An 18,196-nucleotide genomic window follows, 5' to 3' on the forward strand; every position below is an offset into this window, starting at 1 on the left:
AGATTGGTTAATGAGGAAAGAAACTGTCTCCATAACATTCAAGTGCAAGGTGAAGCAGCAAGAGCTAATGTAGAAGCTGTAGCAAGTTACCCAGAAGATCCAACTAAGATAATTAATGAAGGTGGTTACACTAAAAAACAGATTTTCGATGTAGATGAAACAGCCTTCTATTAGAAGATGCTATTTAGGCTTCTGTTGGTAGAGAAGGGAAGCCATTGTCTGGCTTTAAAACTTGAAAGGATGGGTAGATTCCCTTATTGGGGTTTTAATGCAGCTGGTGACTTGAAGCCCATGTTCATGGGCCATTCCCAAAAACCTAAGGCCCTTAAGAATTATGCTAAATCTACTCTGTGCTCTATGTAAGGAACAGAAAAGCCTGGATGGCTATTTGTACTCTAAGCCCACCGTTGAGAGCTACTACTCAGAAAAAAAAAAGCTTTCGGGATGCCTGGGTGGCTCAGTGGTTGAGTGTCTGCCTTCAGCTCAGGCCATGGTCCTGAGGTCCTGGGATCAAGTCTTAATTCAGACTTCCCACAGCGAGCCTGCTTCTCCCCTCTGCCTATGTCTCTGCCTCTCTGCGTGTGTGTGTGTGTGTGTGTGTGTGTGTGTCTCATGAATAAATAAAATCACTTAAAAAAAGCTTTCTTTCAAAATATTACTGCTTATTAACAATGCACCTGGACATCCAAGAGCTTTGATAAAGTGGTACAATGAGACTAATGTGGTTTTCACATCCACTAACACAACACCCACTCTGCAGCCCATAAATCAAAGAGTGATTTTGACTTTCAATAATTATTATTTAAGAAATGCCTTTCATAAGGTGATAGCTGCCATAGACAGTGATTCCTCTGATGGATTTGGGCAGAGGAACCGAAAACCTCCTTTAACCTCCATTAAAAACATTTGTGATTTATGAAAAGAGGTTAAAGTATTAGCATTAGCTAGAGTTTGAAGAGGTTGATTCCAACTCTCATGGATGACTTTGAGGGTTTAAAGACTCCAGTGTGGAAGTAACTGCAGATGTGGTGTAAATAGTAACTAGAATTAGAAATGGAGTCTGAAGATGTGACTGAATTGCAGTAATCTCATGATAAAAGTTGAATGGATGAGGAGTTGCTTGTCATGGATGAGCAAAGAAAGTTGCTTCTTGAGATGACTTCTACTCCTAGTAAAGATACTGTGAAGACTCTTAAAATGACAACAAAAGATTTAGAATATTACATAAATTTAGTTGATAAAGCAGTGGCAGGGTTTGAGACGATTGCCTTCAATTTTTAAAGAAGTTCTACTGTGGATAAAATGCTATCAAACAGCAGCACCGACTAGAGAGATATCATTAATGAGGCAAGAGATCACCCACGTGGCAAACTTCACCACTGTCTTATTTTAAGAAATTGTTAGATCCACCCCAATCTTCAGCAACCACCACCCTGATATGATCAGTCAGCAGCCATCAACATCAAGGCAAGACCCTCCACCACCAAAGAGATGACAACTTGCTGAAAACTCAGATGATGGGTGGCATTTTTTAGCAATAAAAAATTCTTAATTAAGGTATGTACATTTTGTGAGACATAATGCTATTGCATACTGAATCGACTACAGGATTATAGAAACATAACTTCATTATGTACTGAGAAACCAAAAAAATCTATATGCTCATTTGAATGCAACATTCCCATTATTGCAGTGGTCTGAAACTCAACCTATATCTTTGAGGTATAGGTTCACAGCCAAGGACAGGCACAGAAACTGGGTGGGTTGGGTGGGGGGTAGGGGTTGGGGGAGCCTTTTCTGTCTGAAGGAAAGCACCCACAATGGTGAGATGCCACAGTCTACACAAAAGATTTAGAGATTGGCAAGTACTCCACTTTGGTTAAATCCCCGGTCTGAGATGTGATTGGCAGGGGATGTACATCCAGGATAAGGGAAGACGCTGAGCACCAGGTGAAGGTGCTTGCATTTGATTTTGTGAGGAAAAGAGAAAAATGAAGGAAAATCACTCAAGTCAACCTGTCTTTAGGAAGCTACCTACACAACATGTGAAGAATAGACCAAAAACATGAATCCTGGAGTCATAAAGAGTAGTTCAGAGGATATTTTCATATTCTGGGGGAAAGTACAACTTCCTGAACAGGAAAGCTGGCAGCAGGGATGGAGAAGGATGCAGCAAACATTCTGGAGAGCCGAGGCAAATGCAAAGTTTCAGTGACTGATCAGACCGTGTAAGTAGGCTAAAGGAGGTAACATTAGAAAATGTATAGTAGGGCAGCCCGGGTGGCTCAGCGGTTTAGAAGTGCCTTCAGCCCAAGGCGTGATCCTGGAGACCCAGGATCGAGTCCCACATCAGGCTCCCTGCATGGAGCCTGCTTCTCCCTCTGCCTGTGTCTCTGCCTCTCTCTCTCTCTCTCTCTCTCTCTCTCATGAATAAATAAATAAGATCTTAAAAAAAAAGAAAGAAAATGAATAGTATGCATGTCACCTGGTATTGGGTTACTTTATTTCAAAAGTCAAATATAACATGCTTCCTACAAAACTTACAAACCTTTCCAGGTGCTACTGCAGGCAGCCAGCACTTAGTAACAACTAATCAGGAAACACAAAATTGAATCCATGTGCCATCTCCACTAGAAGCTCTATATTTGCTAAGATTTAAATGATGGGGGGGGGGGTAACATATTACAAAAGCGAATTGGAAGAAAGGCAGAGATATCTATTAATATCAAACATTATTCATTTTCAGGATAAAGAAGGCGAACTATAGATCTCTATTGAAAGGGAAAACTAGAACAGCAGTAGTAGAAGTTGACATCCCTTTGGGAGAATATGAAGTGAAATGAGGACTTTGAAGTAGGAAGTGACTGGCATTAGAAATCGTCTACCTTAATATCCCTGTAAAAACTCAGATACTGAAATTCAAGTCTAAGTTTTCAAACAGGCATTGACAATCACAAGATTTCCTTAAATCTAAGCATGTTTACATTGTATTTCAAGGTCCTACTTCTAATGTCACTAAATTATCAAGCTCTGAGTGACATCCCTGGTCAACTAGATCAGGGACTCAACCTTTCATAGGAAGCTATGCCCAGACAACTGCCAGAATTGTCAAAGGTCACACAGCCAGTGTCAGAAACAGAATGAAAGCTCGAGGATTCCCACCATGCTTCACTGACACATTACACAAAGAAGAAAGAAGTCACACAAATGACATTCAAATGATAAAATGACCTAAGTGAAACAAAGAAATGAAAACCATTTGATTTACATTGTAAGACAAACCCTGAGTTGAAAATCAATCATCTTTTAGCTAGTATACTTCAAACTTCTCTCCAAAAACAATTTTAAATTCTCACTAATTTAAATTACCAGTTAAGAGAAACATTCACTATCAGCTTAATATTGATTAGGCCTCCTTTTCCCAATGCCTACAAAGAGCTTTTAGGTGAAACCTCTAACATGAAAATCAATTGCAATCAACTTTCTAGCATTCCAGCTTCCACAATTAATTTGAAAGTTGAGATATCCAGATAAGTCACACAATGAGCTATGCTCAAAACTCTCTCTCTCTCTCTCTCTCTCTCTCTCTGTCATTCTTTGCTTTATAGCTGGGAAACATAAAAACCTATTGAAGACATTAAAGAAGAATGATTGAGCTTTCAATTATCTAGACAACCACAAATAATGTGATATTCCCTTTACAGGAGTACATTTAGATAAAAAAAAAAAAAAGATTTGTAAGAATGCCCACAGCATTATACACTTCAAGAAGACACAATAATGAGGATCTGTGAGCAGTGAGAAACAAAATCCTCAAAATGATTCTAAAACCACTATTAGACTTACTAAGGCTGAGAAATGTGTTGGTTTCAACCAGGTATGACAATTATAATCATACCTAGTTGACTGCACTCTCTGCCAGTTGAGATTATTCCTAATAAAATTAATGTGTCACTTGTTTTATTTAAATATAGAGTATGTGCAGCTAATTAGCAAAGTAGAAAATACTGACCTGTACAAAGTCACATCACAATTCAGTTAGACTACCATGCTGACGTTTTCACTACCTAAATACTTATTTTATTTATGTGGAATTCTAAGGAGCATGTTTGTCACGAAAGGAACCCTGGAATTTATTATTGAAAAGCCAGCAAGTTAAGTGGTGACTTCCTCATTACTAAGAAAGCCGAGGGCTGAAATGACAGAGCCTGCAGTCAGTTCTCAATTCCAGCAGTAAGTATGAATGTCACATAGTCAATTCAATTAATCTCCCTCTACTTTTCATTTACCTGGTCCATCACCTTTGTCCGGCATTTAGCTTTCATCTCACCCTGCCTGCTGATTCCTAGTTAAATAGTCCGCTCATTACTTAATTTCCCACAGCTTCATTAGGTAACTCAGTGGCAGAAAAGAGGTAAGAATCAATACCTGGAAATTAAACATCAAATTGTTAAGGCTTATGCCACTCATCTGAACTGTTCTATCCACAGCTTTCCCCACCTGGAGATAGAAAAAGCACAGAAGAATTATGTATTCCTCTTTGTGATGATATTTATGTCACCTGTTCTAATCGTGTTTCTCGATGTTCCCATTTCTCTTCAGTCACCAATACACCGATACCAATAAAAAAGAATCCCACCCTTAAAGCCTAAAAGACATAACTTACAGTAGGATGCCAGAGTATGGCTAGTGGACAGAAGTACATACCTAAGAATTAGGCATACATGGATTGCAAACTCAACCTTGCCACGCTTAGATGTGGGATTTAGGCCAAATTATTTAAACTCTGGCTGAACCTCAATCTCCTCACCCATAAAATAGGACATAAATCACCTGTTTCAGAGAACTGTTGGGAGGGCTGAGTAAATTAGCACATGTTAAGTGTTTTCCAGGTTGTCTCACATAGATTTAGATTTTGACTTTAATTAAAATACAGAGCGAAGGTCCAGGGCCTTCCTGTGTCTTGACTTCATTAGTACAGCTTATGATTGAATCATTGTACAGTCTAAGAAATAGAAATGCTTCCTGGGGACTGTCACTGATATTTTGTTTCTTTAGAGTTTCACGGGTTTTTTTTTTTTTTAAGATTTTATTTATTCATTCATGAGAGGCACAGAGAGGCAGGGAGCCTTTGGCAGGTCTCGATCCCAGAACACCGGGATCACGACCTGAGCCAAAGGCAGATGCTCAACCGCTGAGCCACCCAAGTGCCCCAGAGTTTCACAAAGTTAACTGACAATTCCCTCAATGTTTGAAGTGTTATTCTTTATACAATAAACAATAGACAAAATGTCTCATAATTTGAACAAGAATACCCAAGAGCTAATGTCCCTGGCTGAAGAGGCATTAACATTGATGTCTGTCATTCATTTGAAAACATCAAGGTATTGTGTGTCAGGTCACGAACACTGAGTGCCCTTGAGACAGGGCACCTTTTAAATACATCTTACTTAGGGCAGCCCTGGTGGCTCAGCGGTTTAGGGTCACCTTCAGCCTGGGGTGTGATCCTGGAGTCCCAGGATCGAGTCCCATATCAGGCTTCTCCCTCTGCCTGTGTCTCTGCCCCTCTCTCTCTCTCTCTCTCTCTCTCTCTGTGTCTCATGAATAAATAAATAAAAACTTAAAAAAATACATCTTACTTAATGACTGGCAATAAAAGCTTCATCCTCCTTCAGCCGGTGTTCTCATCTACTTGGATGTTTTATCACATGTCCAACATGAAAGAACTGTCTAGATGTCAGTTTGTTGATTTTATTGGTGGATACAAGAATGTGCTAGGACGTGCTTTTATTCTAAAACTTTGTTGTTGGGGCGCCTGGGTGGCTGAGCCAGTTGAGCGTCTGCATTCAGCTCAGGTCATGATCTCAGGGTTCTGGAATAGAGCCCAGAGTCAGTTAGCAGGGAGTCTTCCTCTTCCTCTTCCTCTGCCCCTCCCCTGTTCATGCTTGCTCTTTCTCTCACTCTCTCTCAAATAAATAAAATCTTTAAAAAATAAATAATAAAATAAAATAAAATAAAATAAATAAAATAAAATAAAATAAAATAAAATAAAATAAAATAAAATAAAATAAAATAAAATAAACTTTGTTGTTAAACACTACTTCTTATCTGTCAAATCCCATTGGGTCCATGTGACCAATTGGGTGTGTTGGTGGGGGAGCCATGTAGTAGAATCTGTAGAAACGTCCTATGAATTTCCAAATCCACACTCTTCTTCTGTACCTTCTCCACATGTAGGTACAGGGGCTGCACTATAACGTAACATCTTGAATATGCAGTTTTATGTCACCTTGGATTTCATGTTTCTATGACTCCCCAAATTAATTATAAATTTGTCCAAAATAGAGATATCCTGTATTCTATGTGGCTTATATGCCACCTGGTAATATATTTATAAAAAAAAAAAACTGAAACAAAACTAACAGCTATTACGGGCTTTTCTTGGGACAGGCACAATACTGGGCACTTCATAAACTTTATTTCATTTACTTCTCCAATAATCCTATAAATTTGGTTTTTAAGTCATTTCTGTATTACTGATTAGGAAATGAGATTCCAAAAGTTGAAATAAGTTACCCAAAATAACATTCCAAAAAGGGATAAAAATGGGATTTAAAGACATTTGTCTGACTCCTAATTCCATTTTCTTGCCGCTATACTCTGCTGCCCCAAATTCTCATTAATCTTTAAGTGCAACTTCCTCATGGGAATAAAAGTATTTAGAAAGGCACAGCCAGGAGTTTAGACTTGACTCTGCTTATTTAAAGAGGAATAGGAGGAAAACAACCAAAATAAGCTATTACAATCCCCTTGAGAAGATAGCTTATTAATCACTGCAGCTCTAGAAAACTATCCCCAGGAAAAAAAAAAAAAACATAGTTGTTGTTAAGTGTTCATGAATAAGAAGGCTCATTAGCATGACTCTGAATAGTTAACTTTTCGAAATAAATTTTGGAAAATAAGAGATAAGTTAAATAAATACAGTATGCCCATAAAATAGACTACTTCGCAGACATAGAGGGTTATTTTTCCAAAACCTAATGAAATTACATATACATAATTTAAAACAAACAGAAAAGTACAGAAGATAGGGACACCTGGGTGGTTCAGGGGTTTGAGGGTCTGCCTTTGGCTCAGGGCTGGATCCCAGGGTCCAGGGATTGAGTCCCACATTGGGCTCTCTGCAGGGAGCCTGCTTCTCCCTCTAGCTATGTCTCTGCCTCTCTCTGTGTCTCTCATGAATAAATAAATAAAATCTTTAGGGGATCCCTGGGTGGCGCAGCGGTTTGGCGCCTGCCTTTGGCCCAGGGCGCGATCCTGGAGACCCGGGATCGAATCCCACATCAGGCTCCCGGCGCATGGAGCCTGCTTCTCCCTCTGCCTGTGTCTCTGCCTCTCTCTCTTTCTCTCTGTATGACTATCATAAATAAAAAATAAAAAAAAAAAATTAAAAAAAATATTTAAAAAAAAATAAATAAAATAAAATCTTTAAAAAAAAACGAAAAGTGCAGAAGATAAATTGTAAAAAAATATAGTATGATTCCTTTATATAATGTGTGTGAGTATACACGCGCGCGCACACACACACACACACAAGGGAGGACTATAAATGTGACCTTGTAAATACAAGAGAAATGAACTAGATATTCACAGTTTAATGGAACGGTGGGTGATTTTTATTTTGTATATATATTCATTTGTAATTCTGAGTGCTTAACTAAAACGAAAAGTAGTATTTTCACTCCTATAGATATATTAACTTACTTGACACTCAAAACAAATACAAGACATAGGGGCTGTTGTTCTCCCACTTTACAGATGAGGAAATTGAGGAACAGAGAGATTAAGGGACTTTCCAAGGCTTCACTACTAGTAGTGGGAGAACTGGTCTAGTTCCACACCCATGCTCTTCAAGACTAAGTAAAACTGGCTCTAATAAGCAAATATTATTATTATAAAACAGGGTAACAAATGAATAAAACCCCTTTGAGAGGAACTGTTTTTCTTCCTTGCTTTGAGTAAACACAAATTAGAAAGGCAGGCTTCTGCCTAATGTTATGCCACAAAAATCACCTAAAAGAGCACACCCGTTTACACCCTCTCTCAGGGCCTTGCTTTGTGAATTGCTTCTAGACTCACATTCTTTATATCCCAGGGCTGTTTTAGAACAACACAGGCCTCAAATGCTAAAAAACACAGAGCAGACCACACTATTGGTGGAACAACAGCATGAGTAATGCTTTCGTCTTACCTGAGCAACTCTCAGATTGAGACTTTAAGCTTTAAGTCCAGAAGTGCCCTAGTACAAATATTCCTGAAAGGCTGGGGCTAAGACAGACTCAAATGGCTGAAAAAGTACCGCAGGTTCACTACAGTTTTGAACCACAAGACCTCAGGAATGACAGAGCCAGAAGAATAGGCCAATAGGTCATGCCACACTTGGTCCTCAGTTTACCTATTATTAACATGATAACAGGCATCCTAGTTTCCCGAGCTTATAGCAACAATATAATTTTTCAGTTAACAGCATCATTTGAAACCTATTTACACACTAACTCCAACTTCTTGTCTTTTTTAAAGAAGGGTAGAGAGGTAGCTGGGTGGCTCAGTAGTTGAGTGTCTGCCTTTGGCCCAAGGAGTGATCCTGGGATCTTGGGATCAAGTCCCTCATCAGGCTCCCCACAGGGAGCCTGCTTCTCCCTCTGCCTATGTCTCTGCCCCTCTCTCTGTGGCTCTCATGAATAAATAAATAAAATCTTAAAAAAAAAAAAACAACTAAAAAGTAGATTACATCTAAGAGATAAACCATCAGGGACTGGGGTGGAAACCCCAATTGCTGTATTTGAGCTCTTTCATTTTTTCACCATAGATAATCAGAACAGTGAATGCATCTGCTTCAAACTGGGCCAATCCCCGCCGGACCAAGCAGATTCTCTCTCTCTCTTGCAATACCCATTTGCTTTCCCAGGTGGTCTGGAACTGGAACTGTAACATGTAAACTGGCAAAGTATATGCCACCAACGGATGGAGACACAGAAAAAAAAAAAGTCTTCAAGGTAAGAGAGAATAAGGAAGCGGAAAGAAACGTGAAAAGGAGAAGGCAAAGAGCATATAGAACTTCAGTTATCTTCCTGTTTCATTCACAATAATACAAGCTGTCACAACTTTTCATGGATTATGAAACCAGACAGCCTCACTTATTCCAAAAAGAGAAGCAAGACCACAACTGTGCTGACCTTGACACTGTCATTTCTAACAGTGAGAGTCCAAGAGGAGCAAGCTTTTTCCTTTGTATAATCTTTTACAAAAAGCCTATCAACAGTAATGTGTATGCAAGCAATATATGCTTAACAATGAGCTCTCCAAAAAAATGCTGAAAGCATAGATGTGTGTGTTCATGTGTGAATAATTTGTTATAAATTTTACTGACATCAAGGATGTGTTGCTGAGCACACAACTTCTGGATAATAATAGTACATATTTTTACTGTAAATTCCATAGAGCCAATTGATGCCCACAGAATGTCTTAAGTGCAGACAACAACAAAACAAGCCCTGATTTTTAGTGTTTTTTGCCAGTTTCCATGGTGTAAATATTCCCACCACGGCCAACTTCCATCTACCAATGTGACTTCACTGAACAGGAATTGAAGGGATGAGCAGTAGAACATGACTGCATAATATTGTCACCTTACTGATTAAAAAGACGGAGCACAGATGACAATAAAGATAATATAATATGATTATATTAATATAGATAATATAGATATTAGTAAAATGTAGTAAAATAATTAGGAAGTGACAACTTTTGAGTATGTTTTAACTTTGTTTTAAAAAGTAATGTATCGGGATCCCTGGGTGGCGCAGCGGTTTGGCGCCTGCCTTTGGCCCAGGGCGCGATCCTGGAGACCCGGGATCGAATCCCACGTCAGGCTCCCGGTGCATGGAGCCTGCTTCTCCCTCTGCCTGTGTCTCTGCCTCTCTCTCTCTCTCTGTGACTATCATAAATAAAAAAAAATAAAAAGTAATGTATCAAAAAAAAAGTAATGTATCTAGTAAATTGAACACCAATAAAAATTAATTTAAAAAAAAGGTAATGTATCTAAATTTAGGTTTATATAATTTAATTTTTAATAATTGCTTTATTTAACAACCGGTGTGCAAATTCCAGTCTCAAGCTCATTTAGGACAGCTCCAGCACACCCCTGAAAAGTATTTCCTAATACCTGAGGAAGGCAGGTATTGCTAGTTCAGATTGAGTAACTAGTCAGTCATTTCCTCATTAAACAGGTAACCAGTTTAATGTGTATTATCAGCACATGATAAATTTGTTAAAAGTCCAGATTCTTGGGTCCCAGTCCCAGAGATTTTGAGAGCAGATCTAGTATGGGGACCTAGAGGTCTGTGTATTTTAATAGGCAAGCAACCCTCCCCATGCCAGATGATTTATTCAGCATCCAGCATTTGTTGACTACATATTCTGTGCCAGGCTCAGAAAACATGGACATGAAAGAAACAAAACTTGCCCTCAAGGTGAAATCAGAGACCAAAAATTATAATCTAACTATAATACTGGTACAAACGAGCTGCTTTGGAAAAACAAAATCCACTTTGGGAGAAAGAGAAATGTTTGACTTGAGTCTTGAAGAAGCAGCACAAACTAATAAAAAAGACAAGGGGGAAGGGAGGAAGGGGTGGTTCAGGGCAGAGACTGGCACGTGTGTAGCGCCACAGGAAAAGAAGATTCAGTCCACTGGGATGACAACACATGCTTTGGGACTGTACCACTTACTTGTGTTTTGCAGCCACATTTATCTGTCATCAGTCTTAGCATATAAAGAACATGTTAGACCATGTTCAGTCACAGTGTTCATGTGAGGAGTGGTGGTAAATTAGGCAAGAGTCGTGGCCAGGTCAGGCGGGACTTTACAGAATGTCCAGCACAAAGTAGCTCCCATTGTGTGTTCTTCCTTCAATGTGAGTGTTTAAAGTTGCTTTTACCACCTTTATAAGATTACTGCTGTGAAAGGATTTACATGTGATGACTAACCTACAAAATCTAGAAATACAGAATGCTCTCACAGCTTTTTTCAATGGAGAAACTACATTCTCAATCAGAGAAAATGACCAGGATAATGTGATAGAAATAGTTCCCCAAACCAAAGTTCCAGGGAAATGGGTGATTACCACATATTATTTTTCCCATTGGTCTTACCTCATTCTAATTAAGTTGTCTTCAGAATATAATGAGAATGTTGTAAATGTTATTTTATTTCCTCAAGTTGTACCATCTCAGCTACTGGCATTTTAATTAGGTAACCCAATTAACTTTTTAAAAATCGATGAATTAACATAATGAAGAAAAATGAATGCTAGGAGAACGAAACGATGGGTTGAGGGGAAGTCGTAGAGTAGGAGCTTGTCTCTACATAAACAGCTAGAAAAGTGGACTTGTCACCCTAACACACCAAGCCTGTAGCCACCTCCATGTCATACTGTCTCTTCCCTATTGCAAACCATGCCCATCCATCCTGCCTCCCCTCAAGCCCCATCTCCTCTTTGTGGTACATTCTAAGCACCCCACTGCACAGTGATTCTCAGTGCATGAACCTCAACTTTGGATTCAGTCCTACATAATCACGTGTTAGGTAATAACTCATCTCTCAACCACACTTCACATTTTCAGAGAACTTCTCTTGCATTTGTCATGGAGCATGGCTTAATGCTAGGCATATAAAAGACATTAAACACTTGGTGAGTGAATAGACTAAATGATCTCCATGAATTATATTTAGCTTCAAGCTTCAATTGTTGATTTTCTCGCCTCTCCCAAAATGAAGATGAAAACGTCATAAAGATTTTTAAAGGTCTCAGATTGGGGACAATGAAAGGAGGTTATCAAAAGGGATTCTATTCCTGAGTTGCTTTTTAAGTGTCAGCAAATCATGAGAGGTCTCTAACATAGAAAGGCAAGGGAATTCCTCATTCTGCTTGCCCACAGTAAGACAGTGGGGCCTACAATGAAGCCTTGTTGCTAACTGAAATGTTCCCTAAAACATCCTAGAATATAAACTCTTTATCCTCCTCAAAGAAGAAAGAGAGAACAGGCTTCCCAAGGCTGACTCTGTCCCTGTCTTCTTTACCAACTTACTAAAGTACGAAAGAGAAGGACTATTTACAGAATTCCAACCTGAAGCATATATAATACATTTATTCCATAAATACTATGTCCAATATCACAATAGCTAACATTTCTTAACACTTTGTGTCCTACAATTGTGTGAGCACTTTTCAGACATCTTCATATTAAACTCTGCTATCATTCTATATGAGATAAATACCATAATTTTCCTCATTTTGGAGAAGAGGAAGCTCAGCGTAAGTACAAACTCCAAGGTAACACAGAGCCAGAATCTGTAACTGGGTCCCTCACGCCAAAGCCCAAAGGACATCATCTATGTTTACAAGATTCAATTCCCAGCAACGTAAGTACTCTAAGTACTTGGGTTCTATTTCAGGACTTTATTTTTCTTAATTCGGAAAATTAAAAGTCAAAAAACAAGACAACAAATCAATGGTATGAAGAAAAGGCTAAAACAAGGGAATGTCCCGAGTCCAAGATATCAAGTTTAAACAAACTGGCTTAAAGCCAATTAACTACAAGATTCCTAGCACACTTGGCAAGCGCGCGGGCGTGCACACACACACACACACACACACACACAAAAGTGGTTAAATGTGGATCCCATTGGTAGAAAGACCAGGGAAGGCATAATTGATCCCCATCAGTCCTAAAGAGCTTTTGGGAAATTCAGATTTAATTTGTAACATTTTTATATTCATTCCAGGAACACGCCACATGGCATTCAAGCTTTGCAGCATGTTCAGCAGAGGAGAAGAACTCTAGAAAATGCTTTTATTGTAGGACTTTGGCCATGCAGTATGTGTGGATAGTTAAGGACCTCCCTTGAGCATCCAAAGGCAGCTTCAGAGAATAGAAAAAGGCCTAGAAATTAGTGTCTGCAGAGAGTTTTCCATATAGCTTCACCTGTTCAATTGACAGGAAGAAATCTCAGGCAGCCCTTAAGGCAATGAACACGGGTAAGGCAAGAGCTCAGGCTTAGCTATCCTTATCAGCATTGTTTCCACAGTTTGAGGTCAGCCTTAAGGGGAAGCAAGCGATCAGAGGACACGGTTTCAGGGATAGCTGAAGGCTGTCCCCTAATTAACACCTCTGCTGAGGTTGTCGGTGCTTGAATTTCCACACACACACACAAAAAAGAAAATTCCATTCCTTAGGCTGTAGACTCCGTCTTCTGAAAATGCAAAAATCGAATCCAACTGGGGTGACAGCATTGTCAGTTTGGGGTTTCTTTACATCCAAGATTCCCCAGGTTCGTTTCTTTCAGGGCACATTTTGCTAAGGAAAGGAATGGGGGCAGGGTGGCAATTCGGGGCACTGAGCGCGATCTTGGAGCAAGAGAGAAGAGAGTTCTCCGCTGGGACAGATCCAAGTATGCAAACAAGGGAGTGGACTCAGAGTCGGTATCATGCAAATTCTCCCTCTAACGTGGCCCTTATCCATTTAGTATGGTCCGCCCATCTCCTTTTCAAAATCTTCCGCGATATAGCAATTATGCTGCCTTCTTTACAGGAAAACTGACCCAAACAACGTGAGGCAAAGGGGTTGAAATTTACAGACCTCGGGCAGACTGTCAGTTCTCATAAGCGCTCAGACTGGGGCTACTCGCAGGCAGAAAAGTCGTGACTTCCCAGATTTTGGGGGTCAGGCACGCAGTCGCCTGCAAAGAGGGCTGGAGCCGAAAGCTCTACCTATCAGAGGGAAGGCGAGAAGCCCGGAAGGGTGGAGGGAGGAGGCAAGGCCAGCTGGAGGGCTCCAGGAAGTGGGTGGGGAGGAGGCTGGCGGGTGCGAGCGGACGGCGGCAACCCCGGGCTTGCACGCGCGGGGCGGAGGGAGTCCCGGGCCGCCGCGCGCCGCGCGCACCAGCGCCTTGGGCAGCGCTGGCCCCTTGGATTCCCGCCGCCGCCCAACCGCACAGCTCGGGGTTGGGGACGCAACACGGGCTTGCAAAGTGGGCGGCGGCCGGGGTTCCCGCCGCTGAGTCACAGCCCAGCCAACAACTTTTGCAGCGTTTCCCAGAAAGAAAATGCAAAGTCTGGGCTCCGAGGCGCAGCAGCCGCCCCGTGCCCCCGGAGCTGGGGGCGCCCCCAACGGCTTCCCGGTCGCCTCGCAACTCCACGCGCCGGCAAAGCCTCGGGGTCGCCCGAGCGTTCGCCCCCCACCCCCACCCCCACCCCCACCCCAGCCCCCCGGGGCGCGCGGGCGAGCGGGAGGAGGGACGCGAGCGCGGCGCGCTCACCTGCAGGACACGGACACCTCCACGCGCGTGGCGGGGATGGCGGCGCTCAGCTGGTGCAGGTCCCCGATGCCCGCAGCGCTGGTGTAGCGGCTGTCCATCGCGGCCCGGGGCGCCGCCGACCCGTCCGGCGCCCACATCCAGAGCCCGGGGACTGAGGGATCCGAGCCCAGCGCCCGACAGACGGGGCTGGGGCTCGGGGTGGAGGCGGAGGAAGGAGGGCGGAGGCAGCTCGCGGGGAGGGGAGGGGAGGGCGGGGGAGCCGCGAGCCAGTCCCGGCCCAGGCCGAGGCTGCGGGGAAGTGGCGCGCGGGGCTCCCCGGTTCCCTGCCCCCTCCCTCTCCCCCTCCCCCGCCGGCGGGCGGCAGCCCGGGGGGGCCACTTGGTGCTGCCTCCCGGGCCCTGGGGCCGGGCTCCGAGGAGCCTGCGGGTCTCCAGGCGGCCCCACCGTCTAGGACAGCCGGGCTCTGCGCGCCGCTAGGGGTATTTTTGGGGGGGGTGGGGGGGTTGTCTCCGCCTCTACACACCCCCTCCCGCCCCCAGGACCTCGACTCCCCTCCTCCTGTCAATCAGGTGTGGACGGGAATGTCACGCAGCTCGCCCGCCCCGCTGGAAGCTGGAGGTGTGGGCGCCTCCGCGTGTTCCTAAGCCCCGCGTGGCAGGTGCACCCCTCGTCGCCCCCCCTGGTCCCCACCGCAGCCCGCGGAGCACCCTCCCACCTTGCCCTCGGGCAGGTGAGCCGGGTGGGGGGGCGGGGGGCTCCTCTCCTGGGCTGCCCTCTCCCTGGGACCATGGGACGCGAGGACGACCTCCAGGGTTGTGTGCGCGGTGGTAAAGGGACACATCAGTATCTGGGACAAGGCGGGCACAGGACGGACCCTAACGGGTGGGTGGGGGTGGGGGTGGGGGTGCTATTCCGGATTTAGGAGGGCCACCTGGTCTCCCTCGCCCCTCAGTTCCTCGAAACACCGGGTCTAACTAACTGGGGCCGTCGTCCTACGGTCAGGACTCTTCTGCCCCCCCCCCGCCCCCCGTTTGCAGATGCGTGGAGGTCCTGAAACCCGGAGGTCACCGCCATCTAACGCAGCTCGCGCACCCCGACTCCCAGCAGGTAAGATCCCAATGAAACGGGGCGGACGGGAGCAGAGACAGGAGCCCGAGGGGGCCGGGGAGGTCCCGACCGGCGGCACCCACCCCCCCGCCCCCGCGCGCCTGCGGGTCCCCAGGCACCTGCCACCAGGCGGCGACGGAGAACGGGGCAGAGGCGTGGAGACGGGGTGGGGGGGGGGACCTTCCCTAAGGCGCCAGCCCAGCTCACACAGGAGCTGTGTCCCCCCACCCCCCACCCCCTACCCCCCAAGAACCTGCCGCCCGCTGCTGACCTGGTAAGCCACCTGCAGCCACCTGACTAGAGCATCCGCGGGGGGGCCCGGAGGACGGGTGGGCAACTGCCTTGCCTCTCGGGAGAGATCCTGCCCTCGGGTCACTCTGGGGGTTCTTTCCAGGTCTCCAGCCCACCCCCCTTGTCATCCCTTAAATCCAGAGGTTCTCGGTTTCTCTTTTTCTATCACTGATGAACCTGTAGTTTATTGCTCTTTGGAAATGTCCTGAAACTCCAGACATTTCTCTTCTGCTGCCCAAAATTACTTTGGGGGATTAAACCCACATATATATATTTTCTAAGGTAACTAGATTTTATTGCACAGAAACCTACTGAAGAAATAAAAGTTGAGAACTGTAAAATAGTAACTCCCAACATTTCTCTTCTGCTGCCCAAAATTAATTTGGGGCATTAAACCTACATATATATATTTTAAGGTAGCCAGATTTTATTTCATAGAAACCTACTGAAGAAATAAAAGTTGAGAACTTTAAAATAGTAACTCCAGACATTCTCTTCTGCTGCCCAAAATTAATTTGGGGCATTAAACCTACATATATATATATATACATATATATATATATATATATATATATATATATTTTTTTTTTTTACGGTAGCCAGATTTTATTTTATAGAAACCTACTGAAGAAATAAAAGTTGAAAAAAATAAAAAATAAAAAAAAAAGAAATAAAAGTTGAGAACTTTAAAATAGTAACTCCAGACATTCTCTTCTGCTGCCCAAAATTAATTTGGGGCATTAAACCTACATATATATATTTTAAGGTAGCCAGATTTTATTTCATAGAAACCTACTGAAGAAATAAAAGTTGAGGGATCCCTGGGTGGCGCAGCGGTTTAGCGCCTGCCTTTGGCCCAGAGCGCGATCCTGGAGACCCAGGATTGAATCCCATGTGGGGCTCCTGGTGCATGGAGCCTGCTTCTCCCTCTGCCTATGTCTCTGCCTCTCTCTCTCTCTCTGTGACTATCATAAATAAATAAAAATTAAAAATAAATAAATAAAAGTTGAGGACTTTAAAATCTTTATATCATTATAGATAAGTTTGCATTTTCTGTAATGTTATATGAAATCATATAACATGTACTCTTTTTTGTGTGGCGTCTTCCACTAAGCAAAATTCTTTTGAGGTTTATCCCCACATTGGGGAGTGCATCAGTAGTGCATTTCTTTTTCGTTGTTGACTAGTATTCCATTGTACACATGTGCCACAAATTGTTAACCCATCTGCATGTTAGTGGACATTTTAGTTTCTTCCCAGTTTGAACTATTACGAATAAAACTGCTGTGAACATTTATGCCCAAGTCTTTATGTGGACATATGCTTTCATTACTTTTGGGTAAATACCTAGAAGTAGAATAGCTGAGCCAAAAGGAGTGTGAATGTTTAACTTTTTAAGAAACTACTAAACTGTTTTCCAAGATAGTTCTACTATTTTCCATTCCCACAGCATTATATGAGTTTCAGTTGCTTCATATCCTTATCAATACTTGTTGTTAAAAAAAATACTTATTGTTGTTACTCTTTGAAATTTTAGCCAGTTGAAATAGGTGTGTTGGAGTAGGTTAATGACTAATGATGTTGTCATTATAGGTGTCTGTGCATTGATGACTTATTTTTATGTGCTTATTTGCTACCTGGATATCTTCTTGGGTAAAGTGTCCATTCAAATCTTTTGCCCATTTTTATTGGGTTATTAGTTTTATTATTCCTGAGTTTTGAGAGGTCTTTAAATATTCTGTATACAAATCCTTTATCACATACAATTTACAAAATAAATTCTGTCAGCCTGTGGCTTGTCTTTTCATTTTCTTAACAGTCTATCAAAGAGTAGAAATTTATAATTCTGATGAATCTAGTTATTCAACTTTATCTATTATTGATTATAATGTTGGTGTTGAATCAAAGAAATCTTTGCCCAATCTGAGGTCACAAAAATGATCTTAAATGTTTTCTTCTAGAAGCTTTTAACTTTCAGGTTTTGCATTTAAACCTATGATTAATTTGAGGGTTTTTTTTAAATCAAAATTCTCTTTTTTGCACATCAATATCAAATTGTTCTGGCACCTTTGTTAAAAAGACAAATCTTTCTCTATTAACTAGTCTTTGTACTTTTATCAAAAATCAATTCATCATAAACGAATCCATTTCTTCACTCTATCCTACTCCATTGATCTATTTATGTTTCTTTAAACCAATTCCACAGTCTTAATCACTGCAGCTTTTATAATGTCTTGTGAAATCAGGTAGTATAACTTCACCAACTTCAATCTTTTTAAAAATTCTTTTGTCAGGGATGCCTGGGTGGCTCAGCAGTTGAGCATCTGCCTTTGGCTCAGGGCATGATTCCGGGTCCAGGGATCAAGTCCCACATCAGGCTCCCTGCGAGAACCCTGCTTCTCCTTCTGTGTCTCTGCC

The 18,196-nt window shown here is 42.5% G+C and overlaps 1 protein-coding gene across 1 annotated transcript in view; it reads right to left on the reverse strand.

Annotated features, from left to right (window-relative positions):
* The window catches only part of CPNE8 (copine 8), a 212,518-nt gene extending 197,880 nt beyond the window's left edge, over nt 1-14,638 (reverse strand). Inside the window, exon 1 of the mRNA XM_041736348.1 lies at nt 14,381-14,638. Coding sequence (XP_041592282.1) covers nt 14,381-14,517 — 137 coding nt within the window. The 5' untranslated portion in view covers nt 14,518-14,638. The remainder of the gene's footprint in view (nt 1-14,380) is intronic.
* Between the last annotated feature and the right edge of the window lie 3,558 nt (nt 14,639-18,196).

The sequence above is a fragment of the Vulpes lagopus genome, chromosome 21 (assembly GCF_018345385.1).
Source record: "Vulpes lagopus strain Blue_001 chromosome 21, ASM1834538v1, whole genome shotgun sequence".
NCBI lineage: Eukaryota > Metazoa > Chordata > Mammalia > Carnivora > Canidae > Vulpes > Vulpes lagopus.